General features: G+C 38.8%; 1 protein-coding gene across 3 annotated transcripts in view; it reads left to right on the forward strand.

Annotated features, from left to right (window-relative positions):
* The window catches only part of OTUD7A (OTU deubiquitinase 7A), a 388,133-nt gene that overhangs the window by 235,596 nt on the left and 124,605 nt on the right, over nucleotides 1-27,932 (forward strand). For 2 of the 3 annotated variants that reach the window (XM_070775293.1, XM_070775294.1), the window contains exon 4: nucleotides 822-976. In XM_070775293.1, the coding sequence (XP_070631394.1) occupies nucleotides 826-976 (151 nt within the window). In that variant the 5' untranslated portion in view covers nucleotides 822-825. Of the gene's footprint in view, nucleotides 1-68; nucleotides 216-821; nucleotides 977-27,932 lie in introns of those variants that run through there. The other variant, XM_070775295.1, reaches the window with a different exon arrangement.

The raw sequence follows: 27,932 nt of genomic DNA on the forward strand, positions 1-27,932 counted from the left end.
GTGCCTGTGATCAAGCTACAGGGTGACATTTTATTCCTCTAACTGAGATTATTCTGCTAGGAAATCTGAGAGCTTTATGAATTTTATTGATTGTTCTTGTGAGTATGACAACTCTTGGGAAAATGGCAAATGATTTATCCTCTTTAGCAAGCATAGTATTTCTGTTGACTCTGGATTGGTGTGGAATATTTCCTAAGAGCCAAGTAAGGACTGAGGTAGGCATGGGGATGGGTCACTGTTTAAGATGTAGGTAGGATATAGCAGCAACACAATTACATTCGTGGAAGTGTTAGCAGCTCTAAATGAATCTCTCTAAGATTCATTAAGTGTTTGATTATTTTAGAACAACCAAGTCTATCTTCTTTTCAATTGGTTGTCACTGGAATTGACATAATCTAAGATGGGAAGTGGGCTTTCCCAATGGCTCAGAGATAAAGAATCTGCCTGTCAATGCAGGAGATGTGGGTTTGACCCCCGAGTTGAGAGGATTCCCCTGGAGTAGGAAATGGCAACCCAATTGAGTATTCTTGCCTGGAAAACCCCATGGACAGAGGAGCCTGGTGGGCCACAGTCCATGGGGTGTCAAAGAATTGGACATGACTGAGCAGCTAAACATGCACTCAGGGTAGGAAGACTGAATTGGGAATGCCCTCTCTCTCCTATGGCACCTACAAAGGGAATGACATTTGAGTCTGACCTTTATTATTTACTGTTGCACACAAATAATCAGGCATTGTCCCACACTGGCTCAGATATGTGTCACACCAAGTGGAACTGGTTTCTTCTTTCCATCACGTTTGCCTCTCTGTTCTCTCCTGCAGATGGATGGTTTCTAGCCTGCTTCCAAACCCCACCTCGGCTGAGTGTTGGGCGGCCCTCCTACACGATCCTATGACTCTTGATATGGACGCAGTCCTGTCAGACTTTGTTCGGTCCACGGGGGCAGAACCTGGTCTGGCCAGAGACCTGCTGGAAGGTAGGCCTCCTCCAGGTCCCCCAAACCACCCTCTTGGCCGTAACTGCCCCCAACGCAGTGACAAAAGATAAGTTTTCTCTTACTGACAAGGGTGGTACTTAGACTCCTTAAAAAGTCAAAGAGGGTGGGGATGAGGTGTGGTGTGGTTTGTTACTCTTGACTTTCTTTAGGGAACTGAATAGATCACCCAACTCTCTATAGGAAAAGAACAGAAGGCATTCACTTGGTTTTGCTTTGCATTAAAGCTTCTAGATATTGAGTCAAAGTCTATCAATAACAGTCTATCAGGCTGTTTTTTTTTTTTTTTAAAGAAAATAGATTCAGTAAAGCAGAAATTAGAAACCATTAAAAAGAAACACTTTATTGAAGACCTGAGCTGCTTATCTGTGTCTTAGCTGAGACAAAAATATTTCAGGCCAAGGTTTTTGGTGAAAAAAACACCTAATAGCAATCAAAATAGTTGAAAATAATTCACAAGCAAGAAGGCAAATTCATGCTCAAGCTTTTAGATTGGATATCATTCACTTCATGAAAAATGTGCTTAGTCTATATTTAGAATGTTTTGAGATAGTTATTCAGCTATAATGAAACAAAAGTAATGTTTAGTTTCAGTCTCTAAAATTGACTTATTTTGCGTATTTTTACAGTTTCTTTTCTTTTTTTTTTTTGTGGTGGAGTAGAAAGAAGTGGGAAGGACTGATTACAGCTTCTCAGGAGAGTCATGTGTGTGAAAGAGGAGTTATAAACAATTACTCTTTGCTCCAAATATATAAATTCCTCCTTGTGAAATTAGCAAATACTTGGTCAAATTGTGTAAGTCACAATGATTCCTTCATTCCCTTAAGGAAAAATATGACTCACTGTACATTTGCATTGTTGGAGGTAATATTCTATCCTGTTGAAAATTAAGACTTCCCTATTGGAGGATTCTGATAAAATGGGAGTTATTTCTAAATTTCCCTGAACCTCCCAGAATTTCAAACATTCTTAGAGTTTAGCATGAAATATGCTTAGAGAATATATGTGATGTATGTGAATCAAAGTGCTATTCTAATGTTTCCCTGATAGCTTTTCCCTGCTTTTCTTAGTTTTAGTGAGCAGTCATGTAGGGAAGTAGGTTTACAATGAGATTGGCAACAAGGACTGGGATAAGTCCAGACTCGACAATTTACTGGCTAAAAGATGTAGGGAAGATTATTTTATTTCCCTTAAGCCTTAGTTTTTGTCTATACATTGAACCTAACCCACCTTCTAGGGTGATCGTGAACATTAGAAGTTGCGATGTAAATGCTTGGTGGGTGGCATGACCAGCATTTAGAGATGCTCAAACAGTAGCAGATGAAGGTCTTGTCTGCTGCTGCCCTCTTTGCAGGTAGTACTGACTTTGCCATTGATATGTGGTTAGTCTTCAACTGGAAGCAAGAGCTTTCAGCTTTTTTTTCTTTAATTTTATTTTTTAAGGGAAAATGCAAGAAAATAACTTTTTGTGTAGAGTTCTAAGAATTTGAACACGTGTGTATATTTGTGTCATTACTACCTCTCTCAGAGCACAGAACCATCTTATCAGCCCCAAGAACTCCTCCTGCTCTCTTACAGCCATGCCTTCCCCAGCCCTGGCCACTGGCAATGCCCATTCCATTTCTTTATCACTTAGGTATTGTCTCTTTCGAGAACGTCATATACATGGAGTCACAAAGAACCTAACCTTTTCAAATGGGCTTCTTTTCACTCAGCATAATTATTTTGAGATTCATCTGAGCTGATGTGCTTGTCTATAGTTTGTTCCTTTGTTTTGCTGAGTGATACACCCATTGTAGAGGTGGACCATGGACTGTTTAGCCACTCAACTGTGGGAGGCATTCAGTTGTCTCCAGTTTTTTGCAGTTATAACTAGAACTATGATACGTTTGCGGAGAAGGCAATGGCATCCCACTCCAGTACTCTTGCCTGGAAAATCCCATGGACAGAGGAGCCTGGTAGGCTGCAGTCCATGGGGTCGCTAAGAGTCAGACACGACTGAGTGAACTTTCACTTTTCACTTTCATGCATTGGAGAAGGACATGGCAACCCACTCCAGTGTTCTTGCCTGGAGAATCCCAGGGACGGCGGAGCCTGGTGGGCTGCCGTCTATGGGGGTCACACAGAGTCGGACACGACTGAAGTGACTTAGCATAGCATAGCATAGCATAGCATGATACATTTGAGGACAGGGGTTTTGTGAACACAGTTTTAATTTTTCTAGGGTAAACACAACAGAGGGATTGCTATTTCAAATGGTAAGTATACATCTAAAAGAAATTGCCAAACTGTTTTCCAGAGTGCAGTACCATTTAGTATTTCTATCAGAAACATGTGGGAGTTCTAGCTACTCCACACCCTCACCACAATTGGCTTTTTAAAAAAAATTTAACCATTGTAGGTTTAGAATGTCATTTCCTCATCATTTTATTTTTCATTTCCCCAGTGACTAATGATGCTCAATTGTTTTCATTATTTTCCATCAGTGTATTCTCCCTGGTGAAATGTCTGTTCAAGCTTTTTTCCAATTTCTCAGAAAAATTAGGTTGCTGTTTTTTTACAGTTGAGTTTTGAAAGTTCATTATATATTCTGAGTATAAATCCTTTGTCAGATACATGATTTGTAAATATTTTCTCCCAGTCTGTGCTTGACTTTTCACTCTCTCAGCAGTGCTCTTGGCAGAGCAGAAGTTTTTAATTTTGCTGGAATCCAATTTATCTTTTTTTTCTTTTATGGATTATGCTTTGGGTGACACATCTAAGAACGTTTGCATAACCAGGTCATGAAGATTTTCTCCTGTGTGAACTCAAAAGTTGTGATGTCTGACTCATTTGGGGCTGATTTTTGTATAACACGTGAGATTTAGAGCAAGCTTCATTTTTATGCATATAGATGACCAGTTCAAACCATTTTTTGAAGATTATCCTTCCTCTGTTGAATTGCATTTACATAGTTTTCACAAACAAACTAAGTGTGTCTATAGGAAACTATTGATGTCAATTCAGTTTTATTGATCAGTATGTCCATTCTTTTGCCAATGCTATACTGTCTTGATTAGCTTTGTGGCAAATCTTAAAATCAGCACGATTCTTTCAGCTTTGTTCTTTTTCAAAAGTGTTTCAAGTAGCCTGTATTTTTGCCTTTCCCTATAAACTTGAGGATTAGGTTATCTCTATCTATAAAATTTCCTGCTGAAATTTTTATTGGAATTATGGTAACTCTATAAATCATTGCCAACTATGTTATGTCTTTGAATCCATGAAGACATTGTAGCCATATTTTCCATTTATTTAGGGCTTGTTTGAGTTATTTCATTAACAGTTTATAGTTTTTAGCATATTAGATCCTATACATATTTTGTAAGATACATCTTTGGGGAGGGATTGAACTTCTATATATGGTTTAAGTTCATTTTCTAATTGTTCATTGCTAGTATGTAAAAATATAATTGATTTTTGCATGCTGTTCTTATATCCTACAATTATACTACACAGTTATTTGTTCAAGTGTGTGAGTATGTCTGTTCCTTAAAAGTTTCTATTTCTGCACTTATGTTGTTTCCTTTCCAATGTATGCCTTTTATTTATTTTTCTTGACTTATTCTTCACTTATTCCTATTTATTGCACTAGCTAAAACCTCCAGTAAAATGTGGAATAAGAGTGATGAAAGGGAACATCCTTGCCTTGTTCTTGATCTTAGGGGGAGAGCTTTCCATCTTTCACCATTATGCAGAGTGGGTTTGGTTGATGTTCTTTGTCAGGTGAAGAAAATACCTTTCTGTTCCTAGTTTGCTGAGAGTTTTATAATGAACAGTTGTTTTTTTTTCCAAATGCCTCTTCTACATCAATTGATATGATTGAGTTCTTTCTCTTCTTTAAACTGCTAATATAATGTATTGCATTGATTGCCTTCTAATAGTAAATGAGCCTTTCAGCTATTATTTCTTCAAAGATTTTCTACTGTACATTTTTCTTATCTTCTAATGGGACTTCGATGATATAAAGGTTAAACCTTTTGTTACTGTCCTACATATCCCTACAGTTCTAATCATTTTCTTTTCTGATATTTTCTCTATCAATTATTCACTTCTGTTGATCTCCTTATAAAATTACTGAATCCTCTGCCATCTCCATTCTGTTACTGAGCCCATCCAATGATTTTTTATTTTAGTTGTTGATTTTTTTCATTTCTAACATTTCCACTTGATTCCTCTTTATGCCTTCTGTTTCTTTGCTGAGGCTTTCTGTATTTTTCAAAAGTGTATGTTCTGTCTTATTTGTTGGAAAATATAATAACTACTTTAAAGTCTTGGTCGAATAATTCCAATATCTGTGCCATCCCAGCATTGCTGTTGATATTTCCTTGGTTTTTTGTTATGGTGAGTAAATTTGGATTGTATCCTAGACATTTTGAATATTATGTTTTAAGACTTAGGTTGTTTTTTAATCTTATAACAGATATTGTTTGAATCTTATAGCAGATTTTGTTTTAGGAGGTAATTAACCCCATAGGGTTCAAATCACAAGTCCTCAGTTCCCCGAGACTTCTGTAGATTGTGGTTTCAATGTTGAGTCTTTGAGAAGTGCTATTGGATCTGTCTGGTGTACACCTAGTGGCAAATCTAGGACTTAGGCAATCGTTTGCCCCATATTTTACTGCTCCAGGTCCCTGGAATCTACTTAGGGTCAGATCCATATACATGCAGCTCAAGAATTCATAAACAACTTTAAGGGTTTGCTTTCCTAAGCCCCTGCCATATCATAATTGCCTTGATAGTTCTGGGTTCCTGGGACTCTGCTCTCTGGCCCAACAGCTAGCACCCTAAAGCTCTGTTTGCCCCCACACTCTTCCACATTTGATTTGGCTGTACCCATCTCAGAGCTGAGCAGAAGCCAGAGGGAGAGCAATAGCAGTGGGGCCCACCACACCCACTGGAATCCACAGCTCTTCTGATTGGAGAAGAAGGTTCCCTGCCTTCCTATTCTGATTTCTTGCCATCTCTCATTGCTCCACAGGATTGCTTGAGGTCTAGGGCACAAGAGAAATGAAAAAAAAAAAAATTGTTAAAAAAAAGATAAGAGGTTTCTACACTCTCTAAACATTGGATACCCCTTCTTATTTTTTGAGTCGGAGTAGAGGTCTTCCGTTGGAGCTAATGCCCACTTCTGGGTTCCGGGCTACATGAGTTCACATCAGAGAGACTAGAAGTAAAAAGCGATATTACCACATGTTCTATGGTTTTCTTCCTCAGTCTGCCTGCTTACATTTACTTCTTTGGATGCTCACTAGCTGCTCCAGGCATGGTGTCCAGGCAAATAGCTGATTTCAGTAGGAGAGACACATGTGGTATCCTTCCATCATATACCCTGCAAACTATCTTCTGTTTTTACAAGTGGGAAGCCCAAGGTTCCCTGCACATAGCAGGTTCTTTAAGTTGTCAGTTATTTGGGTCAATTATTTTCTAAAAGTCAGTGTTTCAAAGGACAAACTATTTTCATTGTGAGGTCTCAGACCTAACGGTAAAAACTTTTCAGTGATGGCAGAAGCTGGGTGAAAGGTACATGGGCCTTCTCTGTAGTACTTTTTAAACTATTTGTATGTTTTTATGGAAACGACTTTAAGCAACTTGGGCTTCCCTGATAGCTCAGCTGGTAAAGAATCCGCCTGTAATACAGGAGACCCTGGTTTGATTTCCTGGATTGGGAAGATCCCCTGGAGAGGGAAAAGGCTACCCACTCAAGTATTCCTGGGCTTCCCTGATGGCTCAGATGGTAAAGAATCTGCCTGCAATGCAAGAGACCTGGTTCAATCCCTGGGTTGGAAAGATCCCCTAGAGGAGGGCATGGCAACCCACTCCAGTATTCTTGCTTAGAGAATCCCCATGGGCAGAGGAACCTGGTTGGCTACAGTCCATGGGGTTGCAAAGAGTTGGACAAGACTGAGTGATTAAGTACACACAGCACATGGAAACGACTTAAATGTCCATCAACAGATGAATGAATAAAGAAGGCATGGTGTATATATACAATAGAATATTAGTCAAATTTGCATGTAAAAAAAATGAAATAATGTCATTTGCAACAACATAAATGGACCTAGAGATTATCATACTGAGTGAAATAGCCAGACAGAGAAAGACAAATATCATATGATACCACTTTTATGTGGAATCTTAAAAAAGTGCTACAAATTAACTTATTTAGAAAACAGAAACAGACCCACAGACAGAAAAAAAACTTATGATTACCAAAGGGGAAAGTCAGAGAAGGATCATTTAGAAGTTTTGTATTAACAGATACATACTACTATGCATTAATATAAAATAGATAACCAACAAGGACCTACTGTATCGCAGAGGGAACTGTACTCAGTATTTTATAATAACCTATAAGGGGAAAGAATTTGAAAAAGAATGTATATATAGATACATATTATGTATGTATGTATAGCTCAATCACTTTGCTGTACACCTGAAACTCAAACAACATTGTAAATCAACTATACTTCAATTTTTAAAAAAGAGTAAGTGAAAGAAAACCAACTATTTGTGTGTTTTTAATTAATTAATTTCAAAATAAAAAGTTCATGGAATATTACTCAGATATAAAAAAGAACACGTTTGAACACAGTTCTAATGAGATGGGTAAACCAAGAGCCTGTTATACAGAGTGAAGTTAAGTCAGAAAGAAAAGACAAATATTGTATATTAATGCATATATATGGAATCTAGAAAGATGGTACTGATGATCTTATTTGCAGGGCAACGAAGAAGACACAGACGTAAAGAACAGACTTTTGGTCACCACGGGGGAGGGAGAGGGTAGGAAGACTCAAGAGAGTAGCATTGAGACATATATATTACCATATATAAAATAGATAGCCACGGATATTTGCTGTATGATGCAGGGAATCCAAAGCTGATGTTCTGTGACAATCTAGAGGGGTGGGATGGGGAGGGAGGTAGGAGGGAGGTTTAAGAGGAGGGGACATGTGTATGTTTGTGGCTGATTCATGTTGATGTAACAGAAACCATCACAATATTGTAATTATCCTCCAATTAAAAATAAAATACAATTTTTTAAGAAAAGTTAAAAACATACAAGAGTGGGAATCACAGAATGACAGAGGGAAACAGTAGCAGTTCAGTTCACTTCAGTCACTCAGTTGCATCCGACTCTTTGAGACCCCCACGGACTGTAGCACGCCACGCTTCCTGGTCCATTACCAACTCCCGGGGCTTGCTCAAATTCATGTCCATCGAGTCAATGATGCCATCCAACCATCTCATCCTCTGTTGTTCCCTTCTGCTCCTGCCTTTGATCTTTCTAGGCATCAGGATCTTTTCCAATGAGTCAGTTCTTCGCATCAGGTGGCCAAAGTATTGGAGCTTCAGCTTCAGCATCAGTCCTTCCAATGAATATTCAGGGCTGATTTCCTTTAGGATGGACTGGTTGGATCTCTGTGCCATTCAAGGGACTCTCAAATGTGTCTCCAACGTCACAGTTCTAAAGCATCAATTCTTCCATGCTCAGCTTTCTTTATGGTCCATCTCTCACATCCATACATGACTACTGGGAAGACCATAGCTATGACTATATGGAACTTCATCAGCAAAGTAATGTCTCTGCTTTTTAATATGCTGTCTGGGTTGGTCATAGCTTTTCTTCCAAGGAGAAAGCATCTTTTAATTACATGGCTGCAGTCACCATCTGCAGTGATTTTAAAGCCCAAAAATATAAAGTCTGTCACTGTCTCCATGTTTTCCCCATCTATTTGCCATAAAGTGATGGAACCGGATGCCATGATCTTTGTTTTTTTGAATGTTGAGTTTTAAGCCAGTTTTTTCACTCTCCTCTTTCATTTTTATTAAGAGGCCCTTCAGTTCCTCTTCACTTTCTGCCATAAGGGTGGTGTCATCTGCATATCTGAGATTATTGATATTTCTCATGGCAATCTTGATTTCAGCTTGTGCTTGATCCAGCTCAGCATTTCACATAATGTACTCTGTGTATAAGTTAAGTAAGCAGGGTGACAATATACAGCCTTGATATACTCCTTTCCCAATTTGGAACCAGTCTGTTGTTCCATGTCCAGTTAAAACTGTTGCTTCTTGACCTGCATACATATTTCTCTGGATTTTTTACAGGAAGCAGGTAAGATGGTCTGGTATTCCCATCTCTTTAAGAATTTTCCACAGTTTGTTGTGATCCACATAGTCAAAGGTTTTAGTGTAGTCAATGAAGCAGAAGTAGATATTTTTCTGGAATTCTCTTGCTTTTTCTGTGATCCAGAGGATGTTGGCAATTTGATCTATTGTTCCTCTGCCTTTTCTAAATCCAGCTTGAACATGTGGAAGTTCTTGGTTCATGTACTGTTGAAGCCTGGCTTGAAGAATTTTGAGCATTACTTTGCTAGCATGTGAGACGAGTGCAATTGTGCGGTAGTTTGAACATTCCTTGGCATTGCCTTTCTTTGAGATTGGAATGAAAACTGACCTTTTCCAGTCCTGTGGCCACTGCTGAGTTTTACAGATTTGCTGGCATATTGAGCACAGCACATTCACAGCATCATCTTTTAAGATTTGAAATAGCTCAGCTGGATTTCTATCACCTCCACTAGCTTTGTTCATAGTGATGCTTTCTAAGGCTCACTTGACCTCGCACTCCAGGATGTCTGGCTCTAGGTGAGTGATCACACCATCGTGGTTATCTGGGTCATGAATATCTTTTTTGTGTAGTTCTTCTGTGTATTCTTTGGAGAAGGCAATGGCACCCCATTCCACCTCTTCTTAATATCTTCTGCTTCTGTTAGGTCCATACTGTTTCTGTCTTTTTTTGTGCCCATCTTTGCATGAAATGTTCCCTTGGTATCTCTAATTTTCTTGGAGAGCTCTCTAGTCTTTCCCATTCAATTGTTTTCCTCTATTTCTTTGCATTGATCACTTAGGAAGGCTTTTCTTACCTCTCCTTGCTCTTCTTGGAACTCTGCATTCAGATGGGAATCACAGTACAACAGAAGGAAAGAGCAGCAGAGGCTGATAGAAATCTGGCAGAGACCAAGGAGAAGAAGTTGACACCAATCAACCTCCAGGTCAAAGGGTGTGTCCTTACCTGGCTGCTAGCTTCCCTCAGGTCTGCCCTTTGCTTGTTGGTCAAGTGATCCCCTCTGAAACAAAGGTCAGGGCGTATGACTTTGTTCACCAGATTCCTCTGATGTCCCTTCTGCCTGCAGAATAAACTTCTCCACAGGGCACTGAAGTCCCTTCAGCATCTGGTCCTGCTCCATCCCTTCTACCTCATCTCCCACTGCATCCCTTCACCATCCTTCTCCCCAGACACCATCCACATCTGTGCTTTTGTTTAAACTCATGTCTCATGCTGCGCACTACTCCCCACACACTCATCTCATTCTTGATTCTACTTCTCTTCCAAGTTAGACCACAAGCTGCATGATAGGAGAGACCACTCCAGGTTTTGCCCACTGTGTTCCCCCACCACCAGGCACATGCTGGCCCCTTGATAGTGTTTTCTGGCTGCTGCGGATCCAGGAACCAACAACCAGATGGAAATCCTCAGGCACATGGAGACAGACAATGAACAGCATAAATGAGTTAGATGGCATTTTAGTCATTAGTGCTACTGAGAAACCTGTATTAAAGGGAGCAGTAGGGGATGCAGGTATGGGTACAATTTTAAGTTAGTGTTGTCAGAGAAGGCCCAACTTTTAAAAAAATGAAATTTGAGCAAAGATTTGAGGTATGAGAGAGTGGATTCCTGGGAAAGAAGTTTCTAGGAAGTTGGGATGAATTGGCTATTCCTTGCCATTTCTCAGAACTTTATAGACTTCTATTATAACAAATATTTGGTTGTGTCTTCTTTGACAATTGATTACATACTTTTTTTCCTCATTAAATTAGAAGTTCTCTGGAAAAGAATCTGAAAAAGAAAATTATACATAATACATAAATGTGTGTGTGTGTGTGTATAACTGAATCACTTTGCTATACACTTGAAATTAACACAACATTGTAAGTTACATTTCAATTTTTTAAGGTAATAATAGAATCATTCTAAAGGGAGTTTTCCTGATTAAATTAAAACAGAGATATAAATTTTAAAAGAAAAGGAGTTCTTAAAACAGGGGCAGTAGCATAACAGCAATGGTTAACTTTTTTTGGTGCATTGTTTTATGTCAGGCACTAGGTGCTTTAAATGTGATGTCTCATTAATATGTGCAACACATTAACAAAGTCTTAGCTTTCCCATTGTATATGGAAGAAAACTGAGGTAAGGAAAAGTGCTTGAAGTTGCACAGTCAGGACATAGCAGAACCACATGTGAATCCACTGTGACACTAAGTACCAGATTTTTTCCTGCAAAACTGGATCATCTACCATTTATTCCTCTGTCCTTGTAGAGAGTAGTAGCATTTTGTATGCTATGTCTACTCAGTAGACTAGTCACTGGAGGAATGTTTGAGTAACCTATTTTATGATGTAACTAATTAGCATTTCAAATAAAATACCACTTCAAGAGACCACAAAAACTATTCAAAAAATAGAACTAATAGCTAACATTCATGTGCCAGACACTGTCTGGTCACTGGACATATATTAAAAGTTGGTTTAAAAAATTTTCAAGTCGGAGGCCAAACACATGAGTTGTTTTTAAAGTGTCAATTCCCTGCTTAAAGCAACTCACACTTTCACAATAGCTGTGAGTTTCAGGCCTTGCAGCTTTACCAAGATGTTCATTCAGTGTTTCCATCCCTCACTTACATTGCTATCCATGGGGAAAGTATCCTTGAATAAAGAAGCCAGATTACATTTAGAACAAACATTAACTTGAAATTAACATTTCACATGTCCCTAGTCTAATTTTTCATAATCTTTTTGGAATTTGCAAAATTAAGGAAAACGGTAACAAGTGATTTAAATCGTATTCTGAAAATTACATATACACATAGGGAAGCTATGCACATATTTTAAGATGCATGTATGTTTACCAGTTGACTTGGTAATTTGATTAGCAAAGTTTATGGAGTTGTTTATGAGAAAATATACCCTTTTCTAATCCTGAGTCCCTTGGGTTTAAAGTATATTTTGTTGGGAAATTCACAGATGGTGGTCCAGCTACTATGGAGAGGCTTCTCCCAATCACTTGCCAGTCATATTGACAGATAATTTCATTAACCTGTACATTTGACCTTTGAAAATATTCCTGCGATTTAGGGACAGCAGCTGCTTACTTGGATAAACACAGTAATGCTCAAAAAATATACACCCAAGAAATGGGGGAGGAGATGGAAGCAACTCAGGGGAGCATGTGTTTAGTAGAAGTCTCTCCTTAGCCTAACAGATGGTCATGGGATCTACCCACAGGGAACCCACAAGACTGCAGGTGGAGTATTTCAAAGTGGGAGGAGCCCAAAAGCCCTCTGCCTGGAGCCCCACCAGTTGCTGTGGCTAGCCCAGGATACTGTGGCTCCAAGAACCACCCTAACTTACTAAACACCCAGGAAACTGAAGTAGGCTCCAGAATGGTCACTCTTTTCAATTACAGTGAGAAATAAAAGAAATAAAAGGCTGGACTCACCACACCAGAACATCTCTTCTCTTCAATCAAGCTAGATCTGAAGCCCAATCTTAAACACACATCACCTAATTTACCAGGAGAATTCACTGCTCTAGTTTTTTTCAAATTTGTGTGATTAGAGAGTTAATGTGAGCAAGACCCACATCCCTGAGGGGGAGCAAAAAAACAGCCTGGTAACTGTGAATCTGAGAGGGAATTAGAAGAGAAGGCCTGATCACCTCTGGCCAGAGCCAGGATTACCTGTGAGTGTAAAAATACTGAAATGAAACCAGTTTCCTCTGACTACTGTCCTGTCCCAGAGGGGTGCAGCTCTGCCATTAGATTAGACATATTTGAAATAAAATAACCAAAAAATCCTGTCCAGGATCAAACTTCCAAGACACGTCCTCTGGCCTGGTCCCATTTGAGAGGAAACATTTTCTCTTTAGATGGGTGATTATTTTTAAATACATGTGAAAATAAACAAGCCAGTAGGGCGTCTGTAATGAGTTCTGTTTTGGCATGCTAATCAGTTAAGTACATTCGTCATTTCCTTTCCCTTAAGGAAGATTGTAACCCCAGGTACCATCACTGGCTGCTTAAAATTAAATGCTTCCTCTCTGGAAAGCCAGCCATATCCATTGCAGTCTTTCTGGAGGATATCTCCACCTGGGCTACCCAACCTTTTTGTGTTCTACCTTCCTCTCCTGATAGACACATTACTCCAGGGCTCCCAGCCCCATGTATTCATTAACATGGACTAAATGGAATTGCTTTGAAGAGGCATCCCCCACAGCTTGTGGATGGACTTCTTAAGGGAGTATGTGATGTAGTTAATAATGCAATGGTGAGATTAGAAATGAAGCAAGATTAGCTCAGTTGATTATTTATTAAAACTGGGTGATGCAGTGTTCATTGCAGCACTGTTTACAATAGCCTGGACATGGAAATAACTTAGATGTCCACTGGCCAATGAATGGATAAAGAAGTTGTGGTACATACACACAATGGAATATTACTCCACTATAAAAAGGAACACATTTGACTCAGTTCTAATGAGGTGGATGAATCTGGAGCCTATTATACAGAGTGAAGTAAGTCAGAAAGAGAAAGACAAATATTGCATATTAGTGCATATATATGGAATCTAGAAAGATGGTACTGACAATCCTACATGCAGGGTGGCAAAGGAGACACAGACATAAAGAACAGACTTTTGGACTCAGTAGAAGGAAAGAGTAGGATGATTTGAGGAAAAAAGCACTGAAACATATGTTACCATATGTAAAATAGATAGCCAGTGGAAGTTTGATCTATGATGCAGGGAACCCAAAGCCAGTGCTCTGTGCTGACCTGGAGGAGCAGGTTGGGGAGGGAGGTGGGGGCAGTTTGGGAGAAAGGGGATACAGATATGTCTATGGCTGATTCATGTTGATGTATGGCTAAAACCCTCACAATATTGTAAAGTAATTATCCTCCAATTAAAATTAAAAAAAATTTTTAACTGGGTGATAGACACAAATAGATTCATTATAATCTTCTTTGTATTTCTAGATGCTTATACAACTTTCTATAACAATAATTTAAAAGCAGCATTGGTAAACTTCTGCTTCCAGCCAAGATGGGTTAGGAAATGGGTTTACCCTCATGCTTGAGAAAAAGGGAGAGAGTAGTGTATAAGAAATAAGGGCCTAAACTGTAGACATGAAGGTCAGTGATCCCTGAAAGATGGAAAACATACAAGGTACTACTACCTGTGACAGCTGATCTGTCAACCTTGAGAGTTTCCAGGATGTGGTGTGAAGAGGGATCCAAGATGGAGGCCGGCCAACTCCGCATCATGGGGAGTCAGAGCTGGGAGTCAGGGAAGTGAAGGAGATCGGAATACAGAGGAGATGAACAGGGAGAATATAACAATGAACCAAGGGTTTGCCTCTGCTACTCAGCATTTGTGTGAGGAAGTTACATGGAGCTGGGGAAAGAGCCAACTAAGATTAGAGGGAAGAGTGCCCACCACCAACACAGAGCCACGAACAGTGTCTGTACCAACAGATCAAACAGGAAAAGTACTGAATGTGATTTCTAGAAGGATCTTGCCTCAGTAATGGCAAATAATTAACTGTGGAGTAAAAACTGCCCTGGTCACACCTAACAAACCAGAGAAAAAAGTGAAAATTTTAGTCACTCAGTCGTGGCTGAATCTTTGTGACCCCATGGACTGTAGCTGTTCGTGGAATTCTCCAGGCAAGAATACTGGAGTGGGTAGCCATTCTCTTCTCCAGAGGATCTTCCTGAACCAGGAATTCTCATGCATTGCAGGCATTTTTTTTTTTTTTTTTTACCATGTGAGCCACCAGGGAAGCTCCAACAGACCATGTTAAGTGAGACCCAAAAGGATCAAATTATTTCCAAGAAATGTAACTACATTCCAGAACAAAGCTGAGTTATAGTTATTAGAATATAAATGCATTCAGCACCAAACTAAAATTCACATTGTCTATCATCCAATCAAAAGTTAGCAGAGGGGACTTCCCTGGTGTCCCAGCAGCTGAGAATTTGCCTTCCAACGCAGGGGTTGCCATTGGATGTGGGTTTGATCCCTGTTCAGAAAACTAAGATCCCACATGCCACAGAGCAACTAAGCTTATGCACCACAACTCGAGAGCCCACATACCACAATGAAGAGCCAGCATAGCCAAAAAAAAAAAAGACCAGAAATGCAAAGATGTGGGAAAGCATGACCCATAATGAGAAATTTTATTCATTCAAAACCAACTCAGAGCTAACATAGAAGTTACGATAATCAGACAGGACGTTAAGAGTTATTAAAAGTTGTAAAAACAGCAGAGATGGATAAATTGTATTCTGTATGTTCAAAAATTTAAGTAAAGGTGTAGAAATATTTTTAAAGACCTAAGTCAAACTTTCAAATATGAAAACTACATAAGATTAGAAATTAACTCAGTGGGATTAAGAGCAGATTGAATATTACGGAAAAACAAAGATTAATAAGCATAGAGACATGATAGAAGCTATACAAAATGAAGCAGAAAAAGTAGAATCAAAAAAATTTAAAATGTGTCAGTGAGCTGTGGAAGAAATGTTGTCAGCCTAAAATATGTGTAATTGGAAGAGGAGCGTGAGGGATGAAAAAATAAGTGAAGAAGCTAGCAGTACTTAGGGGAAACTTCATCACTAATCTTTTTAGAAAAGAAATACGGTCTCAAATCAGTGACCTCAGTTTCCACCTTAAAAACTAGCAAAAGAAGAGCAAATTAAACCCAAAGCAAGCTGAAGCAATGAAACAATAAAGATCAGAACAGAAATAATGAATAAAAACAGTAGAGAACTCAATGAACTCAAGAGTAAATTCATTGAGATCAATAAAACTGGTAAACCTCCAGCCAGATATCAGGGAAAGTGAAGATAAATTCACACATAAAGAATGAGATTGCCTCAGTACAGATTGTATAGACACTAAAACTTTTATAAGGGAATATTATGGACAAGTTTAAACCAATAATTACAACTTATGTGAAATTGACAAATTCCATAAAAGGTACAAACAACCAGAGCTGATGCAAGAAAAAGTAAATAATTTGGATGTATCTGTATCTCTTAAGGTGATTTAAGTTGGAGTTAAAAGCCTTCACACGAAGAGAACAGCAGGCACAGATACTTCCCTGATAAATTCTACCACACATAGAAGAAATGATAGCAATTTTATACAAACTCTGCCAGAAAATCAAAGAAGAGCTATACTTAGCATTTCATGCTACAAGACCAACATTACCCTGATACAAAACCAAACAGCCCAGAGCAGATCGTCTTTATGAAGATCAATGTGAAAACTCTAAACAAAATTTTGGCATATTAAATTCAGTAATATATAAAAAGTATAATACATCATGACCAAGTGGATTTTATTCCAAGAATGCAAAACTAATTTAACATTCAAAATAAATTTGATTTACCATATTGACAAACCAAAACATAGAAAACTATATGATCATCTCAATAGGTATGTAGAGTCTTTGACAGAATCCAACATTCATTCCTGACTTAAAAAAAAAAAAACACTCTCAGAAAACTAGGTATAGAGGATACTTTCTCAATGTAATGTAGAGTATTTACAAACCAAACAAGGAAACAAAAAGCCCTACAGCTACCAAGATATTTGTGAAAGAAAGAATGCTTTGCACCTAAGACCAGGAACAAGACAAGAATGCCAACTCTCACCACTATATTCAACATTTCCCTGGAAATTTTAGCCAGTGTAGCCAAGCAAAATATAATTTAAAAAACCATCCAGATTGGAAAGGAAGAGTAAGCTATCTCTAGTCACAGAAGGCATAGAGACCTATGTATAAGATCCAGTGGAATTACAAAAATTATTGCAACTATTAAGTGAGTTCAGCAGTGTTGCAGGATATAAGATTAATATACAGATATAAATTCCATTTCTATATATTTGCAATGAATAATTGGAAACTGAAATTTTAAAAAATAACTTTTTCAGTAGCATCAAAAGATATAAAATGCTAAGGATAAACCTGACAATAATGTGTAAGACTTACACACTGAAACTATAACACATTGCTTAGAGAAATTAAAGACCTAAATGGAGAAATGTTGCACATCCATGGCATCGCAATATTGTTCATTCTCCCCTAATTGATCTTAAACTCGGTACAATCCCACTCAAAATCTTAGCAGAAAACTTAACACACCTATGGGCACTTTATCTTTGACAAAAGATAAGGAATCTACGTGGACAAAAGACAGCTGCTTCAGTAAGTGGTGCTGGGAAAACTGGACAGCTACATGCAAACGAATGAAACTAGAATACTTGCTAACACCATACACAAAAATAAACTCAAAATGGATTAAAGACTTAAGTGTAAGGTCAGAAACTACAAAGCTCTCAGAGGAAAACATGGGTAGTATACTCCTTGACATAAATCACAGCAAGATCCTCCATGATCTACCTCCTATAATAATGGAAATAAAAACAAAAATAAATGGGACCTAATTAAACTGAAAAGCTTTTGCATGGAAAAGAAAACAATAAACAGATTAAAAGACAACCCTCAGAATGGGAGAAAATAGTTGCGAATGAAACAACTGACAAAAGATTAATATATAGAAAAATATAAGCAGCTTATACAGCTCAATATTAGGAAAACAAACAGCCCAGTCAAAAAATATTGAATACCTAAATGGGCATTTCTCCAAAGAAGACATACAGATGGCCAATAGATACATGAAAAGATTCTCAACATCACATTATTCAGTTCAGTTCAGTTCAGTCACTCAGTCATGTCCGACTCTTTGCGACCCCATGAATCGCAGCACACCAGGCCTCCCTGTCCATCACCAACTCCCGGAGTTCACTCAGACTCACGTCCATCGAGTCAGTGATGCCATCCAGCCATCTCATCCTCTGTCGTCCCCTTCTCCTCCTGCCCCCAATCCCTCCCAGCATCAGAGTCTTTTCCAATGAGTCAACTCTTCGCATGAGGTGGCCAAAGGAGTTTCAGCTTCAGCATCATTCCTTCCAAAGAACACCCAGGGCTGATCTCCTTTAGAATGGACTGGTTGCATCTCCTTGCAGTCCAAGGGACTCTCAAGAGTCTTCTCCAACACCACAGTTCAAAAGCATCAATTCTTTGGCGCTCAGCTTTCTTCACAGTCCAACTCTCACACCCATACATGACCACAGGAAAAACCATAGCCTTGACTAGACGGACCTTTGTTGGCAAAGTAATGTCTCTGCTTTTGAGTATGCTATCTAGGTTGGTCATAACTTTCCTTCCAAGGAGTAAGCGCCTTTTAATTTCACGGCTGCAGTCACCATCTGCAGTGATTTTGGAGCCCAAAAAGATAAAGTCTGACACTGTTTCCCCATCTATTTCCCATGAAGTGATGGGACCAGATGCCATGATCTTCGTTTTCTGAATGTTGAGCTTTAAGCCAACTTTTTCACTCTCCACTTTCACTTTCATCAAGAGGCTTTTGAGTTCCTCTTCACTTTCTGCCATAAGGGTGGTGTCATCTGCATATCTGAGGTTATTGATATTTCTCCCGGCAATCTTGATTCCAGCTTGAGAAATGCAAATCAAAACTACAGTGAGGTGTCACCTTATACCAATCAGAATGGCCATCATCAAAAAATCTACAAACAATAAGTGCTGAAGAAGATGTGGGGAAAGGGAACCCTCCTACACTGTTGGTTTCAAAGTAAACTGATACAGCGATTATGGAGAATAGTATGGAGACTCCTTAAAAACTAGAAATAAATCTATCATGTGACCCAGCAACCCCACTACCTAAAGAAAACCATAACTGAAAAAGACACTTGTATCCCAGTGTTGATAGCAGCACTGTTTACAATAGCCAGGACATGGACACAACCTAGACATCCATCTATAGATGAATGGATAAAGAAGCTGTGGTACATATGTACAATGGAATATTAGTCAGCCATAGAAAAGAATGAATTTAAGTCAGTTCTAGTGAGGTGCATGAACCTAGAGCTTGTTATACACAGTGAAGTAAGTCAGAAAGAGAAAAACAAATATAGTGTATTAACACATGTATATGGAATCTAGAAAATGATATTGATGAACATATTTGCAGGGAAGGAGTGGAGGCGCAAATGTAGAGAATGGACTTGTAGACACAGGGAGGGAGGAGGACAGTGGGACAAATGGAAAGTAGCATCAGCATATATGTACACTATCAGGGGTAAGATGGATGGCTGGTGAGAAGTTGCTGTGTAGCCCAGGGAGCCCAGTGTGGTGCTCCGTGATGACCTGGAGAGATGGGATGGGGGAGGGGAGGCAGGCTAGGGAGGAAGGGGATGTATGTATAATTATGGTTGATTTATGGTGTTGTATTCCATAGTTCATCAGGCACTCTATCTATCAGATCTAGGCCCTTAAATCTATTTCTCACTTCCACTGTATAATCATAAGGGATTTGATTTAGGTCATACCTGAATGGTCTAGTGGTTTTCCCTACTTTCTTCAATTTAAGTCTGAATTTGGCAATAAGGAGTTCGTGGTCTGAGCCACAGTCAGCTCCTGGTCTTGTTTTTGCTGACTGTATAGAGCTTCTCCATCTTTGGCTGCAAAGAATATAATCAGTCTGATTTTGGTGTTGACCATCTGGTGATGTCCATGTATACAGTCTTCTCTTGTGTTGTTGGAAGAGGGTGTTTGTTATGACCAGTGCATTTTCTTGGCAAAACTCTATTAGTCTTTGCACTGCTTCATTCCGTACTCCAAGGCCAAATTTGCCTGTTACTCCAGGTGTTTCTTGACTTCCTACTTTTGCATTCCAGTCCCCTATAATGAAAAGGACATCTTTTTTGGGTGTTAGTTCTAAAAGGTCTTGTAGGTCTTCATAGAACCGTTCAACTTCAGCTTCTTCAGCATTACTGGTTGGGGCATAGACTTGGATTACTGTGATATTGAATGGTTTGCCTTGGAAACGAACAGAGATCATTCTGTCGTTTTTGAGATTGCATCCAAGTACTGCATTTCGGACTCTTTTGTTGACCATGATGGCCACTCCATTTCTTCTAAGGGATTCCTGCCCGCAGTAGTAGATATAATGGTCATCTGAGTTAAATTCACCCATTCCAGTCCATTTCAGTTCGCTGATTCCTATAATGTCGACATCTACTCTTGCCATCTCTTGTTTGACCACTTCCAATTTGCCTTGATTCATGGACCTGACATTCCAGGTTCCTATGCAATATTGCTCTTTACAGCATCGGACCTTGCTTCTATCACCAGTCACATCCACAGCTGGGTATTGTTTTTGCTTTGGCTCCATCCCTTCATTCTTTCTAGAGTTATTTCTCCACTGATCTCCAGTAGCATATTGGGCACCTACTGACCTGGGGAGTTTCTCTTTTAGTATCCTATCATTTTGCCTTTTCATACTGTTCATGGGGGTTCTCAAGGCCAGAATACTGAAGTGGTTTGCCATTCTCTTCTCCAGTGGACCACATTCTGCCTGATAGATAGAGTGCCTGATGAACTATAGAATGAGGTTCGTGACATTGTACAGGAGACAGGGATCAAGACCATCTCCATGGAAAAGAAATGCAAAAAAGCAAAATGGCTGTCTGGGGAAGCCTTACAAATAGCTGTGAAAAGAAGAGAAGCGAAAAGCAAAGGAGAAAAGGAAAGATATAAACATCTGAATGCAGAGTTCCAAAGAGATAAGAAAGCCTTCCTCAGCGATCAATGCAAAGAAATAGAGGAAAACAATAGAATGGGAAAGACTAGAGATCTCTTCAAGAAAATCAGAGATACCAAAGGAACATTTCATGCAAAGATGGGCTCGATAAAGGACAGAAATGGTATGGACCTAACAGAAGCAGAAGATATTAAGAAGAGATGGCAAGAATACACAAAAGATATGTGTATGTGTATGTGTATGTATATGTGTATGACCCAGATAATCATGATGGTGTGATCACTGACCTAGAGCCAGACATCCTGGAATATGAAGTCAAGTGGGCCTTAGAAAGCATCACTACGAACAAAGCTTGTGGAGGTGATGGAATTCCAGTTGAGCTCTTCCAAATCCTGAAAGATGATGCTGTGAAAGTGATGCTGCACTCAATATGCCAGCAAATTTGGAAAACTCAAGCAGTGGCCACAGGACTGGAAAAGGTCAGTTTTCATTCCAATCCCAAAGAAAGGCAATGCCAAAGAATGCTCAAACTACCGCACAATTGCATTCATCTCACATGCTAGTAAAGTAATGCTCAAAATTCTCCAAGCCAGGCTTCAGCAGTACGTGAACCATGAACTTCCTGATGTTCAAGCTGGTTTTAGAAAAGGCAGAGGAACCAGAGATCAAATTGCCAACATCCACTGGATCATGGAAAAAGCAAGAGAGTTCCAGAAAAGCATATATTTCTGCTTTATTGACTATGCCAAAGCCTTTGACTGTGTAGATCACAATGAACTGTGGAAAATTCTTCAAGAGATGGGAATACCAGACCACCTGATCTGCCTCTTGAGAAATCTGTATGCAGGTCAGGAAGCAACAGTTAGAACTGGACATGGAACAACAGACTGGTTCCAAATAGGAAAAGGAGTACATCAAGGCTGTATATTGTCACCCTGTTTATTTAACTTACATGCAGAGTACATAATGAGAAACGCTGGACTGGAAGGAACACAAGCTGGAATCAAGATTGCCGGGAGAAATATCAATAACCTCAGATATGCAAATGACACCACCCTTATGGCAGAAAGTGAAGAGGAACTAAAAAGCCTCTTGATGAAAGTGAAAGAGGAGAGTGAAAAAGTTGGCTTAAAGCTCAACATTCAGAAAACGAAGATCATGGCATCCAGTCCCATCACTTCATAGGAAATAGATGGGGAAACAGTGGAAACAGTGTCACACTTTATCTTTTTGGGCTCCAAAATCACTGCAGATGGTAACTGCAGCCATGAAATTAAAAGTCTCTGTATATCCTTAAAGCCAAAGTGAATCTCTTATAGGCAACATATAGTTAGGTATTATTTTTTCATTCATTCAGCCACTCTTTGGATTCAAAAATTTAGTCCTTTTACACTCCAAGTAATTATTGACAGATACAGACTTATTATTGCCATTTTGTTTGTTGTTCTCTGATGTCTTTTTTTTAAATTCCTTTGTTCCTTTTCCCTCTTCTGCTGTCTTCCATTGTGATTTGACTATTTTCTATAATGGTATTCTTTTATTTTTACTTTATATTTCACATATCTATATATAGGCTTTTGCTTTGTGGTTATCATGAGGCTTACATAAAACATCATATTTGTGATAGTCTATTTTAAGCTCATACAACTCAACTTTGAACACATGCAAAAGCTCTACATTTTTACACTCCTCGATATGTCATATTTTTATGTCAGGTTTTCTTTGTACATTCTAAATTTGTTAACAAATTTATTGTGATTATTTTTAATACTTTTATCTGAATCTTGATGGTAGGATTATATGTGATTCACCTACCACCATGACAACATTAGAGTATTTAAAATTTTAGCTATATATTTACCTCTATTAGTGAGTTTAATGCTTCATATGTTTTATGTTACCAATTAGCATTCTTTTGTTTCATCTTGAAGAACTCCTTTTAACATTCCTTTTAAAGCTGATCTAATGGTAACAAAAGCATTCAGCTTTTGTCTGGAAAACTCTTTATCTCTCTGTTAATTCCAAAGGACAACTTTGCTGGGTAGAGTATTTTTGGTTGGCAGTTTTTGCCTCTCAGCACTTTGAATACCATCCCACCATTTTCTAGCCTGCAAAGTTTTGCTGAAAAATTTGCTGATAGTCTTATGGAAATTCCCTGGTACATAACATGTTACTTTTATCTTGCTGCTTTAAAGATTCTCTTCTTGTGCTTAACTTTTAAGTTTCATTACATTGTGTCTCAGTGTGGGTCTATTTGGATTGAGCTTGTTTGGAATTTTCTGGGCTTCCTGGATCTGGATGTTCCTTTCCCTACATTAGGGAAGTTTTCAGCCATTATATCTTTGAATAGACTTTCTGCCCCCTTCTCTCTCTTATTTTCAAATCCCTGTAATGTGTAATTGATCATCTTTATTATGTCTCTTAAAAGCTCTCTTCACTCTTTTTCATTCTTTTTTTCTTTTTGCTCCCCTGATTGGATGAATACCATGCTCTGTCTTCTGGTTCATTGATCCTTTCTTCTATTTCATCTGATCTAATGTTGAACCTCTCTATTGAATTTTTAAGTTCAGTTATTGTATTCTTTAGCTCTGTGATTTCTCCTTAGTGCTTTGTTATATTTGCTATTTACTGAAATTCTAACTTTGTTCAGGTGTTACTCTCCTGATGTCAGTGAGCAGCTTTATGGCCATTATTTGGAATTCTCTATCATGTAAATCACTTATATCCATTTCACTAAGATCTATTTTTAGAGGTTTATCTTGTTCTTCTGTTTGAAACATATTCTTCTATTTCTTCATCTTCCTCAACTCTGTATGTACTAAATAAAACAACCACCTTCTTCTCCCAAGTCTTGACAGGGTGATCTTGTGTAGTTAAATGAGTCTTATCATTTAGCCCAGCCCAAGCTTTTAATTGTCTCTCAAAACTTTGTGATTTTCCAAGCTACTTTTTTTGCACTTGGTGGCTCCCAGTAGTTGAGAATGTGCCAAGACTGTCAGTGTTCCAAGGGAAGGATCATAGTTAGCACCTAGATGCAGGCCAGTTGGAAGATTAACCCATAGGCACCACCTGGGAAAGAGTATAGTTAAGGCTCTTCCATGGACAGACTTAGAGATGGGCAATTTTTTCCTGCTCCCTCTGTGCCAAGCCTGGGTGTATAGCTCTGGGGTGTGTATTTTGGGGCAGAGGATAGGGAATTCTCCTATACCCACTAGGAACTGCTTCTTCGTTTGCTTCAGTCCCATGGGACTTACGAATGCAGATCCTATTGGCTGTCAGAATGAAGAGGTCCTAGGTTCCATTCCTCAATCAGCAGTCTCAAAATATAGGGTTCTAGACATGTGTTCCTTCCGGGGAGATACTGATTTCTTGTTGTTGGATCAGGCTGGAGGAAGAAGATGAAGAAGGTGTCCATCGGTATCACCAGGCTCTGGGGAAGATTATTTCCATTCCCTAGATGCCTTCTCAATTAAAAGCCTCTCCCTCAGGTATCAGGTTTTAAAATATGCAGGTAAACCCCTTTCAGGGAAAGACAGAGAGAGCAACATTTTAGCTTGAGCAGAACATTATATACTTTTCAATTGGCTGCTAAGAATAGATGAAAAGAATATCTCAATGTTGTAAAATTTCCACCAGACCCTTTCCCAAAGCATACAGCTTAAGATAACTTCAGTACAAGATTATCCAGAAAGAATGAGTTCCTGTTAAGGAGGAAAGCATGCCTTTAAGCAAGATATATTGTTGCTATATAATCATTAACACAGTGCCTACCTGACTGCTCAGACATAGAATGTGTACCTCCTCCCTAAGGGGCCTTGAACTGCTTATCAACCTGCCTGAAGTTAACTATATCAATCTCACTGAGCATGATTTTGAGATTCATTTGTGTGTGTATCAGTAGCTTATTTCATTGCTGAGTGATATTCCAGTTATGTGTATATACCTCAGTTAATTTATTTGTTCACTATTGGGCATCTGAGTGGTTTCCAGATCTGGCTGTTACAAATAAGACTGCTAAAGGCATTCTTATGTGTCTTTTTTTAAAAAAATAAATATATTTATTTTAATTGGAGGCTAATTAAATTACAGTACTGTGGTGGTTTTTGCCATACATTGACATGAATCAGCCACGGGTGTACATGTGTCCCAAACCCATCTCAAACCCCCCTCCCACCTCCCTCCCCATCCCATCACTCTAGATTCTCCCAGTGCACTGGCTTTGAGTGCCCTGTTTTATGCATCAAACTTGGACTGGGCATCTATTTCACATATGGTATTATACATATTTCAATGCTGTTCTCTCAAATCATCCCACCCTCGCCTTCTCCCACAGAGGCCAAAAGACTGTTCTTTATATCTGTCTCTTTTGCTGTCTTGCATATAGGGTCATCGTTACAATCTTTCTAAATTCCATATATATGCCTTAATGTACTATATTGGTGTTTTTCTTTCTGACTTACTTCACTCTGTATAATAGGCTGCAGTTTCATCCACCTCATTAGAACTGATTCAAATGTGTTCTTATTAAAAACTGAGTAATATTCCATTGTGTATATGTACCACAGCTTTCTTATCCATTCATCTGCCAGTGGATATCCAGGTTGTTTCCATGTCCTAGCTATTGTAAACAGTGCTGCGATAAACACTGGGGTACACGGACATGTGTCTTTCAATTCTGGTTTCTTCAATGTGTATGCCCAGCAGTGGAATTGCTGGGTTGTATGGCTTTCTCCTTGGAAGGAAAGTTATGACCAACCTAGATAGCATATTGAAGAGCAGAGACATTACTTTGCTAACAAAGGTCCGTCTAGTCAAGGCTATGGTTTTTCCAAGTGGTCATGTATGGATGTGAGAGTTGGACTGTGAAGAAAGCTGAGCGCCAAAGAATTGATGCTTTTGAACTGTGGTGTTGGAGAAGACTCTTGAGAGTCCCTTGGACTACAATGAGATCCAACCAGTCCATTCTAAAGGAGATCAGCCCTGGGTGTTCTTTGGAAGGAATGATGCTGAAGCTGAAACTCCAGTACTTTGGCCACCTCATGCGAAAAGTTGACTCATTGGAAAAGACTCTGATGCTGGGAGGGATTGGGGGCAGGAGGAAAAGGGGACGACAGAGGATGAGATGACTGGATGTCATCACCGACTCGATGGATATAAGTTTGAGTGAACTCCGGGAGTTGGTGATGGACAGGGGGCCTGGCATGCTGTGATTCATGGGGTCGCAAAGAGTCGGACAGGACTGAGCAACTGAACTGAACTGAACTGAACTGAACTGATGGCAGTTCTATTTCCAGTTTTTTAAGAAATCTCCACACTGTTCTCCATAGTGGCTGTACTAGTTTGCATTCCCACCAACAGTGTAAGAGGGTTCCTTTTTCTCTACACCCTCTCCAGGACTTGTTTGTAGACTTTTTGATAACAGCCATTCTGACTGATGTGAGATGGTACCTCATGTGGTTTTGATGTGCATTTCTCTGATAATGAATGATGTTGAGCATCTTTTCATGTGTTTGTTAGCCATCTGTATGTCTTCTTTGGAAAAATGTCTGCTTAATTCTTTAGCCCATTTTTTGATTGGGTCGTTTATTTTTCTGGTATTGAGCTGCATGAACTGCTTATATATTTTTGAGATTAATTCTTTGTCAGTTGCTTCATTTGCTGTAATTTTCTCCCATTATGAAGGCTGTCTTTTCACCTTGCTTATAATTTCCTTAGTTGTGCAAAAGCTTTTAAGCTTACTTAGGTCCCATTTGTTTATTTTTGCTTTAATTTCCATTACTCTGGGAGGTGGGTCATAGAGGATCTTGCTGTGATGTATGTCACAGAGTGTTTTGCCTATGTTTTCCACTAGGAGTTTTACAGTTTCTGGTCTTACATTTAGATCTTTAATCTATTTTGAATTTATTTTTGTGTATGGTGTTACAAAGTGTTCTAGTTTCATTCTTTTTTTTTTAAACTTCATTCTTTTACAGGTGGTTGACCAGTTTTCCCAGCACCACTTGTTAAAGAGATTGTCTTTTCTCTACTGTATATTTTTGCTTCCTTTGTCAAAGATAAGGTGTCCATAGGTGTGTGGATTTATCTCTGGGCTTTCTATTTTGTTCCATTGGTCTATATTTCTGTCTTTGTGCCAGTATCATACTGTCTTGATGACTGTAGTTTTGTAGTAGAGTCTGAAGTCAGGTAGGTTGATTCCTCTAGTTCCATTCTTCTTTCTCAAAATTGCTTTGGCTATTTGAGGTTTTTTGTATTTCCATACAAATTGTGAGATTATTTGTTCAAGTTCTCTTAAAAATACCATTGGTAGCTTGATAGGGATTGCATTGAATCTATAGATTACTTTGGGTAGTATACTCGTTTTCACTATATTGATTCTTCTGATCCATGAACATGGTATATTTCTCCATCTATTTGTGTCATCTCTGATTTCTTTCATCAGTATTTTATAGTTTTCTATATATAGATCTTTTGTTTCTTTAGGTAGATTCCTTAGTATTTTGTTCTTTTCATCACAATAGTGAATGGGATTGTTTTCTTAATTTCTCTTTCTATTTTCTCACTGTTAGTGTATAGGAATGCAAGGGATTTATGTGTATAATTTTATATCCTGCAACTTTACTATATTCATTAATTAGCTCTAGTAGATTTCTGGTGGTGTCTTTAGAGTTTTCTGTGTAGAGGACCATGTCATCTGCAAACAGTTTTACTTCTTCTTTTCCTATCTGAATTCCTTTTATTTCTTTTTCTTTTCTGATTGCTGTGGCTAAAGCTTCCAAAACTCTGTTGACTAATAGTAGTGAGAGTGGGCACCCTTGTCTTGTTCCTGACTTTAGGGGAAATGCTTTCAAATTTTCACCATTAGGGATAATGTTTGCTATGGGTTTATTATATTTGGCTTTTATTATGAAAGTGAAAGTGGAGAGTGAAAAAGTTGGCTTAAAGCTCAACATTCAGAAAACGAAGATCATGGCATCCGGTCCCACCACTTCATGGGAAATAGATGGGGAAAGAGTGGAAACGGTGTCAGACTTTATTTTTCTGGGCTCCAAAATCACTACAGATGGTGACTGCAGCCATGAAATTAAAAGACGCTTACTCCTTGGAAGGAAAGTTATGACCAACCTAGATAGCATATTGAAAAGCAGAGACATT

The sequence above is a fragment of the Bos indicus genome, chromosome 21 (genome assembly GCF_029378745.1).
Source record: "Bos indicus isolate NIAB-ARS_2022 breed Sahiwal x Tharparkar chromosome 21, NIAB-ARS_B.indTharparkar_mat_pri_1.0, whole genome shotgun sequence".
Lineage (NCBI taxonomy): Eukaryota > Metazoa > Chordata > Mammalia > Artiodactyla > Bovidae > Bos > Bos indicus.